The sequence below is a fragment of the Hyla sarda genome, chromosome 5, assembly GCF_029499605.1.
Source record: "Hyla sarda isolate aHylSar1 chromosome 5, aHylSar1.hap1, whole genome shotgun sequence".
Classification (NCBI taxonomy): domain Eukaryota; kingdom Metazoa; phylum Chordata; class Amphibia; order Anura; family Hylidae; genus Hyla; species Hyla sarda.
This window is the reverse complement of record NC_079193.1, coordinates 290951394-290967979: the sequence shown is the minus strand read 5'-3', so window position 1 is coordinate 290967979 and position 16586 is coordinate 290951394. Positions and strand designations below refer to the sequence as shown.

Genomic DNA, 16586 nt, shown 5'->3' with positions numbered 1-16586 from the left:
TAAGTTAATGTGTATGTGATGGGGGTGTATTGGAGTTTGCAACAACAACAAAATAAAGCAGCTAAGGGACTCTCAGACTGTGAGAACCAACATTCTCTGGTCTGATTAAACCAAATGTGAACTTTCTAGCCCCAATTCTAACCATCATGTCTGGAGGAAAACGGGCACTGCTCATCACCTGCCCAATACCATTCCTACATTGAAGCATTGTGGTGGTGGTATCTTGCTGTGGGGTGTTTTTCAGTGGCTTGGACAGGTAGATTGGTTAGGGAAAGCTAAATTGAGCAAAGTACAGATATATTCTTAATGAAAAACTGTTTCAGAACGCTCTGCACCTCAGACTGGTCCGAAGGTTCCCCTTTTAACAAGACAAAGGGTAAAGTTTTGTGTTAAACCACATAGTTGGTAATATATTAGTTAAATGTACAGTACCATAGTTTTGCCAGTTTAAAATATTGGTTCAAATAATGTAGTTATAATATAGATTATTAGATAGAGGAGACTATATAATTTGTCTGTAAAGAAGTTCTTCTTTCTTCTTACTTATGGTAGACTGGGACTCTACTTACGGTCCAATGTAACTTCACAAAGGTGGACATTTATCACTAATGGTTTATTGTTTGTAGGCGTTTAGCTCCCATTTGTTGCTGTTTTTTTTTTATGTCCCTGCGATAAATTTATGAAAATGTTGCACACTATTAATACATTTAGTAGCCCGGACCAGCCTTAAAATAGCTCTACTTCAAGCAGAAATTGGCGGGTGGTGATAAAGACAAAGCCAAAGGCAGTTTTTCCCTTGTTGGAATGTTAAAAACTTGTTTTTTGACTTGGGTTGTTGCCTATGTAATTATTTTTTGTTGTGGTAAAATTGTGCTGAACAGTTTCAATAAAGACTCTGGTAAATTGTGAACAGTTCAGTTAACACTCCCTACTTTACCAATTCAAACTAACTGATAATTATTACATGATTTGTACCGTATATACTCGAGTATAAGCCGACCCGAATATAAGACGAGGCCCCTAATTTCACCCCAAAAACCCAGGAAAAGTTATTGACTCGACTATAAGCCTAGGGTGGGAATTATATCATCCCCCCATGTCATCATCCCCCCTGTCATCATCCAGACCCCTGTCATTAACACCCCAGTCATCAACACCCTGTCATCATCCTCCTCGTCCTCATCTCTCCCCCCCTTCATCATCACAGCCTGTCAATCCCTTCATCAGTGGTCTTCAACCTGAAAAAAAAAACACTGCGGCCTTCGTCATCATCCAGACCCCCCTTTAGTTCCCTCGGTGGGAAGGAAGGGTGAACTGGTCCGGGCCATCTATGCTGCAGGGACCGTCCGGTGGGGAGGGTTAGTCATTCCGGGACGTCCATCTTCACTGGGAGGCCCTGTTCTCCGGGCCAGCCCTGGACTAGTGATGTTGCCTTGATGACGACGCACAGGGACGTTCATGTGCAGGGACTGCTGCGCATGGACAGCTGCGCCCGGACAGCCGATGGCTGTCCGGGCATGCTGGGAGTTGTAGTTTTGCAACATCTGGAGGTCCGCAGGTTGACGACCACTGAAAAGGGATTGACAGGCGGAGAGTTCACTCGAGTATTAGCCGAGGGGGCGTTTTTAGCACGAAAAATTGTGCTGAAAAACACGGCTTATACTCGAGTATATACGGTAACTTGCAGAAGCATGATTGGTTAAAAAAAAAATAATTGGAGGAAATAAAAAAAAAACAATCTTCGTTCACACCCCACACTTCTCTTTAAGCATCATCCAGTTACTACAAGGCTTTAAAAAACAAAAACTTCAGCAATGCAAAGCCACCGGACTATTATGGTGCTTTTTAGATGATTTTCTGGTCCGACTTGGGATGAAATATCTACCAAATCTGTGCTTGTGCGACTAAATTACAATTTGCAAAGAAATCGCTGTCAAAGTGGCTACAACAAATTATGCGACACATTTAGAGAGATAAAAGTGCGTGTACATGCTGATAAATGTCACAGTGCCCAGGAACCATTTCCATTATATAGTCTAACTGACATGAACAAATACAAGATTATGACAACATACTGTGGGGTAATACATTGCTATTCGCAATAATAGATACCCAGCTTGTTACTGATTGCTTCGAGGAAACTTGCTTTCTACCATTTTCTTTCCTTTGTATACACACCTGCCTGGAAACATGCTGTATATATTAGTACTGCTTTTTTCTAACAAATACAATCTCTAGAAAAAGTATTTATTTCTGAGAAAATGAGTTGTTTTACTAAAAAAAAAAACACTTCCATACATAGTAAGTAATTTGGAAAAGACCACATCTTCCCCTCTATGCCAGACCAAAGCTCATGTGATGGATCAGTCTTTCATACATTATGAATGGTGGCAATGTTGTTTGAGAAAACCGGCCCCATAGGCAACAAAACCCTAGCTATTTAGGGTGGGTATAACGTTTTTAAATGCTCTGAGATTCCTGCTGTTACTTGTTATGTCCATGAAATCATGGATGGGTGTCTGAGAGATAACAACAGCTGGAAAGTCTAAGGGTGAAACCTGCTTAGTATCACCATGTTGAACACTAATTGGAGCGGATGGAAAACAGATTCTGAGATCAGTGTCTGTAAACAGTAATTCCAGATACAATGGCGGCACAACAATAGAATTCGGTGGTGTTCTTTGCTTTTAGGTCCATTACATCCATGACCATTGTAACCAATATAGTCTGACAGTGGTGTGTTCAAAACTGTTTCACATCGGATGAACAGCCTTGCAGTACCATTTTACCAATCAAAAAAACTGATGCCCCGATGAAACCCACTGTAGTGCCAGTGAAGCAGATAAAAGCCCAAAATGTAATGTTGACCTTAATTTGTATTTTTTTTCTATATACATACAAATATTATTTTATATATATATATATATATATATATATATATATATATATATATATAGAAATGGGTGCTTACCTCGTTCATACATACACTGGCAAAACACCAATAAAAACCTGTTGTAAAATCCCCATAGGGGTGCTGCTGACACCTTTTTTAAAGTTCCAGAGGGGATTCAATACATATTCAGATCCAGCTGATTCCCAGTTTTAGAAAGGGAGAGGGTGGTGTTAAACCAGTATAAAGACCTAACTTGTACAGTAAAGGAAACACGATTCAGACAAGGAATTGAAAATAAATTATTAATTCATAGTTAATAAATTGGTTAATTGGATAAAAAGTATCAGGCAACATGTTTCGAAGGTTATTTCCTTCTTCTTCAGGTCCATGGACATGAAGTGGTACAGCACCACTTTCTTCCTGTCTGAAACAAGTAATCTGTTGGACCTAAGCACAAAAGAACCGAAAAGACTTCTCTATATATCAATGGGGTCCACTGGGCACCATTTTTATCCATAGTTTGACGGATTTGTAATGTGTTGTGGTTTCTGTTATAAACAAAAACCAGAGCACAAGCGTGAGCATAGCCTGCAGCCTTAAAAATTTTGTATTTAATCCAACATCAAGCAAGAAAGCATAAATATTCATTATTATTGTTTACGAGTCTTTGATTCTTAGATAGATTTGGAATAAAAAAAAACTCTAGAGATAAGCAAAGTGCCTGTGGATAACTTCACAGTAGGAATTTAAGTTCAGTTCTGTAGTTCAGATTCCACTGGATGGGTAATTTCAATTAGGAGTTTTTTGCATTTGTACATTTTTTTTTCTATTTATAGTTATTATATGTATAATTTTAGCAAAATCTGATATTTTTATCTGATATTTTTAAGTGAACATTTCTGCAGAATTTCCAAGCTCTTGCCATGTTGACATTTATATACTGATTTGGAGAACATTAAATTATATAACAAAATGTTGTACTTTCTGTTACTACAACAGGCAGATCTGAAGGTTCCTGAAATTAAGACGCTCACTGTATATTTGGCCAAGATGGTGCCCTGCAGGCACGGCTTTTGGCTTCTGAAAGTGATCAGTTTAAGCTGTAGTATCACCTCCGGGTATACTAAGCTGTCAATAATATTTCACATTATTCTGCATCACTCTATGAGCCAGACTTTGATTGACAGCTTAGCTCCCCTTGCTACAACTGATGTTTTCTGAATTAAGTTAAAGCATTGATAGTTGGTTTATGATTTAGTCCATGAGCAAGAATAAAAAGAAGCCCTCAGTAAATTTGGTCAGTATGCTGTCAGCATTTTGTGTGCTTTTTGTTACCCTACGGCCTTGTTCACACTTGAGTATTTTGGTCAGTATTTTTAATGAGAAAATAAGAATTGCAAATGTTTCCAATATATTTTTACATCAGTATTTGAAAGTCAATATCAGGAATGGGACATTAATATAATGGGAAGCTCTGCAATTTGAAAATGCATTTATACGACTTCTAACATAGGCGTCTAAAAAAACCTATGTATTTTAAAAATTCTGCATGCGCTACTTTCATTTGAATAGCTGAAGTCTATGGAGAATGCATAAATTATGGATGCATTCATACTGGATCTGCAAGTTGTCCATATTACATCAGTACTGTATACATTGGTATCTGGTTGATTTAGAAAATATGGGGAACTATACACTTTAAAAAATAAAAAATAAAAAAAAAAATAGTGTGGGGTTTCCTATATTCTCCAATTGTCTGCCACTAATCCTTCAGATGCCACAATCAAAGTTGATCGCAGCATCTAAAGCTGTTAAAATTGTGCCACCGGTTCTTTGAAGGGCTGATCGGGATCTTGTTTGCAAGCTCGGCCAAAGGATCCCCACCTGCTTCCGTGGCATACTATCTGGTCTCTGCTTCTCCAGCCTTATGCAGGATAGAGAATAGGAGTGCTGACAACAATGATCAAAGCTGTGCTATAGCACAGCATTATTCAGTTAATGCAATTGAAAGACTGCAACCATTTCCCTGTGGGGACTAAATAATAGTAAAGGAAATGGAAAAAAAAATAATAATTGTGAATAAGCCTCTTCTGTCATAAAACTTTAAACCACCCCCCTCCCATTTTTCTGATAGAATAATGTAAACAAATGTATACATAAACACAGCCTCTTGTGTGGCGTGACGTCACGTCTTCAATTCCGGAAAAACAGAGGTTTTCAAGACCGGAGCAGCAGCCCCCGCATAGAATGTGGGTGCTGCACAGAGATCGCAGGGTGTCTGCCCCCCCCCCCCCCCCCCCGCAATCAGACATCTTATCCCTTATCCTTTGGATAGGGGATAAGATGTTTTTGTCCGGAATACCCCTTTAAAGCACCACTGACACATGACATGTAGTAGCTAAATCTTTTCTAAATACATTTTCTGATGTCTAGACAAGAAAGTGTTAAGAAATATCAATTTCTATGTCTGGTTTCCTTTAACTATGTTGTTGGATTGCTTTTTGTCATTTGTATTTTGTTTAGTATTGCTATGAAGACTTATGTGGGTGAAAATGTAAAATACTTCCAGCTGGCATAATCAATGACATCATCCTTGGCTGTATATGTTTGTAAAAGAGTTCCCGTTTTGTTTGCTAAACTAGCGAGTCACACTCTTAACTCTTTGCGCCGGTTTTCACAAAAAGATAAAGGAGATGCAATTTTTTTTCCAAGAAAAATGATAGTTGTTGATAAGAGTGAATGGAGCTTTCACAAAACACTCTTGATTAAAATAAACTCCCAAGATGGTCTTCATTGAGAATCTTCAATTAAGAAATGTATAATGAACAAATGCTGATCAGTATTTGCAATGATAATATTCTTTTGGCAGGAGACGACTGGAATCAGTTCATATTTATTAGATTCTGAACAGAAGAAAATGAATGCTCATCCATTTTATTCTCTGAGAGTAATTTGTCAACACAATACTGCAGCCAGGAATACTGGGTAATGACATTCAGAGCTTGTGCGATACGTCATTTTCCTGCCTCTTACTTCCTTCAATGTAAGTTGGGGAAGACACATGCAAATGATTATTTAAGAGCTGCACGAAGGACTCATCTTAGTTTTGAAGGTCATAGAATTTGCTGCTGTGTATGTATTTAAAATGGTAACTTCACCATGAAAATAGTTCCGATTTCCAAAGAGAGGTGTTACCTTAAAGGGAAACTCCAATGAAAAAGTTTTTTTTTTTAAATCACGTATGCCCAGGCTACCAGAATAAAAATGAACTTACCTTCCGTCACTCCCCCAGTGCTGCCAATATTGCCATCCTGTCCTCCGGCCCCTTTCCACTTCCAGCTTTTGGTACCCGACATGTAACACTGCTGCTCAGCTAATCGTCCGCCAAAGTGGTGTCCGGCCTCGGCTGGTTATAGGCTGAGCTGCAGTGTAATGTAATAGGCCCAGGCACCAGGAAGAAGGCCGGACCTGACCAGTTAGTGACACTGCCGCTCAGCCTATCACCAGCCGAGGTGGGACATCGCTGCGGCCAGTGATTAGCTGAGCTGCAGTGTTACGCGTAGGGCACTAAAAAGCTGGAAGAGCATAGTGATATTGGCAGCACTGGGGGAACGGGGTAAGATAAGTTTATGTTATTATTCTGGCAGCCTGGGCAAAAGGGATAAAAAAAGATTTTCTGAGTCTCTAGAAAGAATGTAGCAGCGGTCACATGTGTGCACATTCACTGTAGATTCAATGTTTATGGGACTGACTAGTATAGATAACTCCAGCACAGAACCCAGGGGATCGGTGTTGTTGAATGGACCACTCCTTTTAAGACTCTCTCCTCACACATGTCACAATTACTTCACTCTATTTAGCAATTTCACAAATTTTCCCTTGTATAGCTCCCCCCAAATAATTGCTTCTTACCTTGAATGGCCAGTAAGCTTTGAGTCTGCACGACAATGCAGAGCTGCAGGACAAGTTGGGGGGCGCTTTCCAGAAATGTCGCAAGCAAATGCAACATACTCACATCTGCATACTCGTATACCATCTTCCAGTAAAATCTCCATCGCTCATGCTCTCCACTCTGCCTGCTTCGAATCCCCAAATATATGGTATGAAAATACCTGAGAAGAAGAAAAACCATAACTATAGAAACACAGACAGTAATAGTTTATTAAAAAAATAAACATACCCTTAATGCTAGTATCATTGAAGGGAACCTGCCCAATCTACTAGCATCATCTTATAGAGCAAATTAATATATCATTTTGTGTTAAAATATTCGGTATTACTTTGAAAAAATCCCTGCTCATTATGCGCTCAAGAGTTCAGTGGGCGGTGTCATGGGGTGACACACTGTAACAAACCTCCTCCTCGTATAATCTCCTTACTACTGGGGTGACACACTGTAACAAACCTCCTCCTCGTATAATCTCATTATTACTGGGGTGACACACTGTAACAAACCTCCTCATGTAATCTCATTACTACTGGGGTGACACACTGTAATAAACCTCCTCCTCGTGTAATCTCATTACTACTGGGGTGACACACTGTAACAAACCTCCTCCTCATGTAATCTCATTACTACTGGGGTGACACACTGTAATAAACCTCCTCCTCATGTAATCACATTACTACTGGGGTGACACACTGTAACAAACCTCCTCCTCATGTAAGTTCATTACTACTGGGGTGACACACTGTAACAAACCTCCTCCTCATGTAATCACATTACTACTGGGGTGACACACTGTAATAAACCTCCTCCTCATGTAATCACATTACTACTGGGGTGACACACTGTAACAAACCTCTTCCTCATGTAATTTCATTACTTCTGAGGTGACACACTGTAACAAACCCCCTCCCTTTCCCCATCTCCTTACTATTGGTGTACAATGTTGCTGTATGAGTTAGGCCATGCTGTCACACTTGCTTATTCTCCTCTATGCTATGGACAGAGCTTTGCACTGAACCATTATCCTTCTTTCACTGGAGCTGCAGAGGGGGTGTGGCCTCCTCTAAGCCAATCACAGCAGCTCACTCACTGCCTTCTCTCCTCTGCTCTCTGTGTGTTTGGAGATCCTCACACAGGCTGTATTCTGACTGAGACGCTGCTGTTGCCACAGTCGGAAAGACCATAGTAACAGGTGGGGGGCATTTTATGAGGACTTCTAGTAGTCACTTTTATAGGAGCAGTTTTCTAAGGGAAACTGTGGAAAAAAATAATAATAAATCCAAAACGATAAACATTTCCTCTGTAGTATACAGCCCCTAAAAAGTACTGGAAGGGTTAATATTTTTTAATAGAAGTAATATACAAATCTGTTTAACTTTCTGGCACCAGTTGATAAAAAAAAAAAAAAGTTTTTCATAGGAGTGCCCCTTTAAGCCTATCTCTCAGCAAGGCTCTCAGACTAGAATGAGACAAGAACCATCCCCCTATTAAGAGCGGATAGTCCTATGCACCTGTAGTAATGGGTTTGTCATAACAGGAGACATATATAGAATAGTGGCAGTAGAAATCACTTTATATCATTGACTGTTAGTTTCAGGCATTAGCTCAGTGTAAAAAAAAAAAAATAATATAATTATATATATATATATATATATATATATATATATATATATGTATATATATATATATATTTTTTTTTTATGTACATCGGCTAAAACATTTCAAACAGATATTTTCAATTTAGCTTTTTGAAAAGTCCCAATATGGTTGGTATAATCTGTATATCGGGGGTTAGCGATAAAACATATGCCATGCCTCTCCATATAGGGTCTGCAGCCTGGAATCTCCTCTGTGAGGTTATCCTCTACATAGTAGAGACATCTGGAGGATGCCGTCCTGTGGGCCTCACTGAATTTCTTATCTCACATATACTGCTGCTCCAAGCTTACTTCCAACCGAGACTGGAATTGCTTTTCAACTGGTTTTAAAATATGTTTGATGATCACAGCGAAATACATGTTCACAACCAGCTTTATTATGTTGTGTGTATTAAATCTAGGTCTGGTATTAGGCTTATAAAATATTTCCAAAGGAAGAAAAGGAGGTTCTCCGACAATGTATATATGTTCCTCCCCACCTTCAAATTTTCTTTTTTTTTTGTAAGAACATTACATTTTATTTTTGTGGCATAAAAATTATTTTTCTAGTTAGCAATACTTTACTGCAACAAAAAGGCGCAACATTGGTTATGTCTACGGCAGCATACAGACATAAAGCCTCCAGCCATACACTGTATATGGCTGGAGGCTGTATGTCTGTGGGGAGGGAGGGAGGGGGGGTGCTGCTAACCTAATGTGGGGGGAACTATACTGTCAACTAATGTGGGGGAACACGCTGGCAACTAATGTGGGGGAACATGCTGCCTACCTAATGTGGGGGGGGGAACTATACTGCCAACCTAATGTGGGGGAACATGTAATGTGGGGGAACATGCTGCCTACCTAATGTGGGGGGAACTATGCTGCCTACCTAATGTGGGGGGAACTATACTGCCTACCTAATGTGGGGGGAACTATACTGCCTACCTAATGTGGGGAGAACTATACTGCCAACTAATGTTGGGGGAACTATACTGCCAACTAATGTGGGGGAACATGCTGCCAACTAATGTGGGGGAACATGCTGCCTACCTAATGTGGGGGGAACTATACTGCCAACCTAATGTGGGGGAACATACTGCCAACTAATGTGGGGGAATATGCTGCCTACCTAATGTGGGGGGAACTATACTGCCAACCTAATGTGGGGGGAACTATACTGCCAACTAATGTGGGGGAACATGCTGCCAACTAATGTGGGGGAACATGCTGCCTACCTAATGTGGGGGGAACTATACTGCCTACCTAATTTGGGGGGAACTATACTGCCAACCTAATGTGGGGGGAACTATACTGCCAACCTAATGTGGGGGAACATGCTGCCTACTAATGTGGGGAAACATGCTGTCTACCTAATGTGTGGGGAACTATACTGCCTACCTAATGTGGGGGGAACTATACTGCCAACCTAATGTGGGTGGGAACTATACTGCCAACCTAATGTGGGGTGAACTATACTGCCAACCTAATGTGGGGGGAACTATACTGCCAACCTAATGTGGGGGAACATGCTGCCAACTAATGTGGGGCAACATGCTGCCTACCTAATGTGGGGGGAACTATACGGCCTACCTAATGTGGGGGGAGAACTATACTGCCAACCTAATGTGGGGGAACATGCTGCCTACTAATGTGCCTACTAATGCCTCATTGATCTGACGAAGAGGGGGTCCCACCCCTCGAAACGCGTTATCTGTGATCTATCCAAATAAAATCCGGTTATTATATCTTTAACCGTGTCCGGCTACTTCTTACTGCCACGATCCCAGCCAAGCTATTCTACAGGAGTGAGCGCTCGAACACACCTTTTTTACACGTGAACCGGAGCCCCGGGGATCTTCACCTCTTACTAATGTGGGGAACATGCTGCCTACCTAATGTGGTGGGGACTACAAGGTACTGTACATTGCGGTAGGAGGGGTAGTCTTATATGGCGAGTATATCCCAAACTCTACATTTTAACTGTAAAAGTTGGGGGTCGTCTTATACACCCAGTCGCCTTATACGCCGGCATATAAGGTATGTGGGGGGGGGGGGGGGGGGGGTCCTACAGATACAACCGGCCCTTTGAGGTTGAACAAACTGCTGATGCGGCTCCCGATGAATTTGATTTTGACACCCCTGCTCTACAGCTAGGGTTGCCACCTGGCCAGTATTTTACCGGAACAGCCGTTTTTTTGGCCACCCTGAAGGTATTTTTATATTTTAAAAAACGGCAATGTAATGGCCGGTATTTATCCAACCAATCCTCCAACTCTCGGAATGTTGCATCATATACTATACCAGTGTTTCCCAACCAGAGGTGCCTCCAGCTGTTGCACAACTACAACTCCCAGTATACTGGGAGTTGTAGTTGTGCAACAGCTAGAGGCACCCCTGGTTGGGAAACACTGTCCAATACTACATACTACTATATAGTCTAACATCCTATGAGTTTTAGCTTTCATTTGGGGCAACTGCTGAGCCACAAGCTTATCAGGGCAGGCTGGGAGTTGTAGTTAGTAACAAACTGCAACTCCCGAATTTAATAAAAAAAGTGTTCAAAAAGTCACATCAAAACAAAAATGGTAATTTTAAAAACAACAGATCTGGGGGCAAAAAATTTGCCTTCATACAGTCCCGCATAAGGAGAAATAAAAAAGTTTTATGAGTCAGAATAGGACAAAATTTCCCCGCATATGGTATCCGGTGATGTCACACATACATAATTATGCAAATTAGCATGGCCGGTATTTTTTTTAAAGAAATGTGGCAACCCTATCTACAGCTGCTACTAACCAGACGATGCGCAGCTGTATGGACCAATGCATACAATGAAGAAGAAGCAATGCTTAGCCACCATCGCAACTCCTTTAGCTGATCAGTGGGGGATGCAAAGTGTAGGCACACAGTAATCTGATATTGATGTTCTAAGGCAGCGTTCACACTGTCGAAATTCTGCTATTCCACTTAAACTCCACTCTTAAAAGCTTACAGCGGAACCTTGTACTTCTGTGGAATTTTGGCAGAATTTCGGTTAGCTAAAAACAGAGAATTCTTCTGAAATTTAAAGCCTCAATGAGTTCAATGCGATTCTGTCCGGAATTCTACAAAATTTTAAGACACATTTATCAGAATCCGAAAAGCAGAAATTCCGCAGTCGAATTTCCAAAGCGGAAATTTTGCTCTGTTAATGGGACAGCGGAATCCCCATTCAATTCAATGTGCAGTAAATTTTGCGGAATTTCCAAGCTAAATTTTCTGGGGGAATGCAGCATGGAAATTCCGCCATGTAAAAATAGCCTAAGATTGCAGCTTTAGGGTATTGACGTAGTAACTTTGAACAAGTTTTTATCACCGTATTTCACATTCTGTCATTTATATAGCTGTATATAGGCTTATTGGGGGAGGGGTTAAAAAATGTTCCATCTTTTTTTTTTTTTTTTAAAGCTTTACTAAGAGGAAGGAATTAAAGGACAAAGAAAACAAACTATACCATGAACACTTGGATCCACAAAAAACACTCTTAAAGTGCTCGCAAACATTAGTGAAAAGTCATCTAAACCCGGCAACTTTGGTAGGTGATGTGGACTGACTAATATGTATGAGGGCATCCAGGCCCCCCCCCCCCCCCTGACAGATAATGTTGGGGAGAGAAGGGTTGAATGTGGTTTAATTCAACTGCCTGACCCTTTTCTTTTTGGAGTGATAAGTTGCCCCCAGTCTAGTATGTTCAACTGTATGGTGGGATCGGAAGTCATATCTGTCCCCCATATGAATGTTTTGAGGAACAGCAACTAAAGGTGTATTGCCAACTTTAATTGGGGGCTCTCCATTACAATGTCTACATACCAACGCAAGCCTCGATGTTTAGGATCAGGATGGTTTGATATTGTAAACAGTACTTACCAACCCAAGCATAAGGGCTGATTCGCACTTCATATTTTCTGAGCGGAATTCTGCTCAAGAATTCCAGTTAGAAAATATGGTGCAGCAGCCTCCCATTGTTCCCAACGGGTTTCTGCTGCACCATTTACATTACGGAATTCTTTCGGTGAAGTCTGGGGTCCAAAATTTAGTGCCTCAGACTCTGGCGAAACAATGAACATATTAATTATTTCGGCTGAATCGCCCTCAGAATTGCATTGCCGTCTATTAAGATGGTGCACCTACAAGCAGTCCAAGCTCTGGCTTGTTTTGCCAGCACCCACTCCAGAAGGAATCTCCGCCTGGGATATCTCCAGAATGTATGAGCCCTAAGGCTATGTTCAGACTGCGGAATCTCCAGGCAGAAAATTTCCGCCCGGAGATTCTGAGTGCGGCCAGGCGGACACTGCAGTCTCCAATAGACTGCAATGTGTTCCCCGAGTATTTCCCCCTGAAGAAAGAGCAACGCCATTCTTCAGGCAGAAATTTCCAAGAGAATTTTCCGTGCACAAATTCCGCTTCACAAATTCCGAAGTGTGAATTTGTGAACGGAAACCCATTCACTACACTATACATTTTAGCAAGTGGAACTTCAGCCTCTAAAAGACTCTTAGGCTAGGTTCAGACTACGGAATTTCCGCCTGCAATTCCGCTTTGGAATTGCAGGCGGAAATTCCGTAGTCTGAACCTAGCCTAAGAGTATTTTAGAGGCTGAAGCTGTCCTTGGGTATATTCACACAGTTAGGTAAAGATGTTTTTGGATTCTTTTTTCCCCAGCAATTTTTTTCAAGCTCCCATTATTTTCAATGTGAGCTTCCAAGTGGTATCATCAGAAAAAGGTTCCGTTTTTTCAGTGCTGATTTTCAGCTGGTTTTAAACAGTTTTGATAATTCCTTTGTATAAGTCAATAGGAACTGGAAAAGCAAGTATTGGAAGAAGAGTTCTTTGAGGGGTTTTATGCCTATATGAATATATTTTTGTAGTTGGATTTTATAGTTGCCCATAGCAACCAATCCCAGCTCCGCTTTCATTTCTCGTATTGGTAAAATGAAAGCTGACTGGTTGCTATGGGCAACAATGAGACACTTATTACTAGTTGCTTGATAAATCTCACCCAAGTTCATCACCTATATTGAAATATATAAAAAAGGGATAAAATTCCTAACTTGTATAACTGGTTTTCTGCATGAAGTTCATTTGACTACGTAAACTTTGCTCTTGACACAAGGTTACCAATGAATACGAAATTCTATCATTTAATGAGGTAAATCTTATTAGACAATGAGTAATGACCAAGACTTGGACGACTTTTAACACTTGGAATGCTAATACCACATCTCGTGACCTCTGTGAATGAATAATGGAGCGCTCAATAACGTGACTCCTACTGCTATTACACAATCCTATAACTGAGCTGTACTTGTTTTCCTTTCATGCTAATTAGAAGTAATTATTATTGATAACACGTAAGAGAACGTTACATAACTGATAGATGCCACAATGTAACTACAATCCCAAATGTGCTACATCCAGGAAACAAGAGTACCGCAGAACAAAAGACAAAATAATCATTTGATATTTTTCAAGAGAACCATTTCTAAAAATGGAAACGTAAAGATATGAAACAAATCTTATTTCCTGGAGCAGGTGCCTGGTAAAGGGTTAATCCATACTTCAGACCTCCAGACCTCATTCTGTTGTGCTTGAGATCATGTAACGTTATATACTGTTGCATAACATCTTCTAGTATGCCACTACCCCAGCATTCGGAACATTTTGTTCCAAATGCTCGGTGCCGACTGCAGGGGTGGGTCGTGACGCCACTGTCACGCCCCTTGTGGCATCACACCATGCCCCCTCAACGCAAGTCTATGGGAGGGGGCGTGGCAACGCCACGCCCCCTCCCATAGACATGCATTGAGGGGGCGTCACGACCCGTGCAGCCCGCACCCAGCGTTCAGAACAAAATGTTCCAAACGCTCGGGCAGTGGAGTACCCCTTTAAAGGGGATGTCAGATCGCCGGGGTCCGCTGCTGGGGACCCCAGGGATCGCTGCTGCAGCACCCCGCTATCATTACTGCGCAGAGCGAGATCGCTCTGCATGTAATAACTGGCAATACAGGGGCCGGAGCATCGTTACAGCACGGCTCCGCCCCTCATGACGTCACGGCCCGCCCCCGACAATACAAGTCTATGGGAGGGGGCGTGGCGGTCGTCCCCTGCCATAGACTTGCATTAAGGGGACGGGCCGTGATGTCATGAGGGCCGGAGCCATGACGTCACGCTGCTCCGGCCCCTGTATAACCCATCATTACGCACAGAGTGAACTCGTTCTGTGCAGTAATGATGGCGGGGTGCCGCAGTGGCGATCCCCGGGGTCTCCAACAGCGGGACCGCGGCGATCTAACATCTTATCCCCTATCCTTTGGATAGGGGATAAGATGCCAGGGGCAGAGTACCCCTTTAAGGAAAGAATGTACTCGGGAAGAAGGAGTCCTTTGTCTTAGGGTGCATTCACACCACATTTTTGCAATACAGTTCCCGTATACGTTTTCAATGTTAAAACCGTACGGAACCGTTTTGAAAACCGTATGCATTGACTCTCCATTGAAAACCGTATGCCAAAAGATGCATCAGGTTGTGTCCGTTTTGCATCCTGTAAGGTTTTGTCAGTTTTTTTTCCCCATACCCAAAACTGTAGCCTACCACGTTCTTTGGTCCGGGTGAAAAACTGTTTTAAACCGCATATGTTTTTTTTTTAAACATGGGAGTCAATGGGAACCGTACAGAACCATATGAGCATACGGTTCCATCCGTTTTTTTGACTATACAGTTTTTTTCTTGGAATTTCAATCAAACAAGTGAAACTTTATTCAAAATGGAGTGAAAAGTTAAAAAGGTATAAGTTTTTTTCTTATAAAACGGATGCAACCGGACATCATTTTTCAAATTGTATACGGTTTTTAACTGTATACGGGTTGAAATTTGTACACACGTTTTGATACAGTTTAGTCAGGTTTTGAGGAATCCGTTTTTCATCAAAAACCTGATACGGGAACTGTATTGCAAAAACGTGGTGTGGATGCACCCTTAGTCTCAGTTCTGTGTTAGGCTGGGTTCACACTACCTTTTTCAACTACGGTTCCCACATACGTTTTCTATCAAAAACCGTATGGGGGAAAAACGGATGGAACAGTATGGGAAAAAGTAAACCGTATGCGTTTTTAAACAGTATACTGTTTTTAAAAGTGCATACTGTTCTGTCCGTTTTTATTTAAAAAAAAACATACGTTTTTGAAAATTCTGTCCATTTTTAATGGGAGGGGTCTTGGGTGGGTACTTTAGGATGCAAATGCGCATGTGCAAAGAAAAAATGCATACGGTTTTGCCATATGGAACCGTATACATGTGCGTTTCCCATTGATGTCCATGTTAAAAAAAAAGGTATGCGGTTGCAGTACGGTTTTAAAACTGGAGTCAAAACCATAGTCAAACACGGTTTGGAGTACTGTTTAAAAACATATTGCAAGCAAACCGTACGCAATCGTATGCATCAGGGTGCATACGGTTTGCAATGCTTTGCCTATGTATATGGTTTTCAATACCGTTCCATACGTTTTCACTAATGAAAACTTATGCGGGAAGCGTAGTTGAAAAATGTAGTGTGAACCCAGCCTTAGTAAAGACTTCAGAAGAGAAGGATTTATGGGTAGTGATTTCTGACAGTGTGGCCTGATGGTTGGAAAAGCAAGTGGAATGCATGGCTACATAGCTAGATATATAACCAGAAGAATGTGATGTGATTAACCTCTTAAGGACCAATGACGTTGTGAAACGTCATGGCACCCTGGGCCTTAAGGACCAATGACGTTCCACAACGTCATGGCGTTTTCCGGTCTCTGCCGCTCGCCGGGCAGAGATCGGAACCAGATGCCTGCTGAAATGCTTCAGCAGGCATCCAGGACAAACGCCGAGGGGGGCCATGTAGGCCCCCCATGTCGGCGATCGCCGCAAATCGCAAGAGAAATCGCCCTTGCGATCTGCGGAGATACCGGGCTGATCGGGTCTCTGGGACCCGACCGCCCGGTAATTTCGCATGATCCCGGCTGTCACAGACAGCCAGGACCATGCTGGAGCCTAGGAGCGAGTTGGCAAGCCTGCCACCTCCTCCGATCCCCTG

At 41.7% G+C, this 16586-nt stretch overlaps 1 protein-coding gene across 1 annotated transcript in view; it reads right to left on the bottom strand.

Moving 5' to 3' along the window:
- Window positions 1-16586, bottom strand: part of XKR4 (XK related 4) — a 273477-nt gene that overhangs the window by 73138 nt on the left and 183753 nt on the right. The window contains exon 2 of the mRNA XM_056521935.1: window positions 6806-7005. Coding sequence (XP_056377910.1) covers window positions 6806-7005 — 200 coding nt within the window. The remainder of the gene's footprint in view (window positions 1-6805; window positions 7006-16586) is intronic.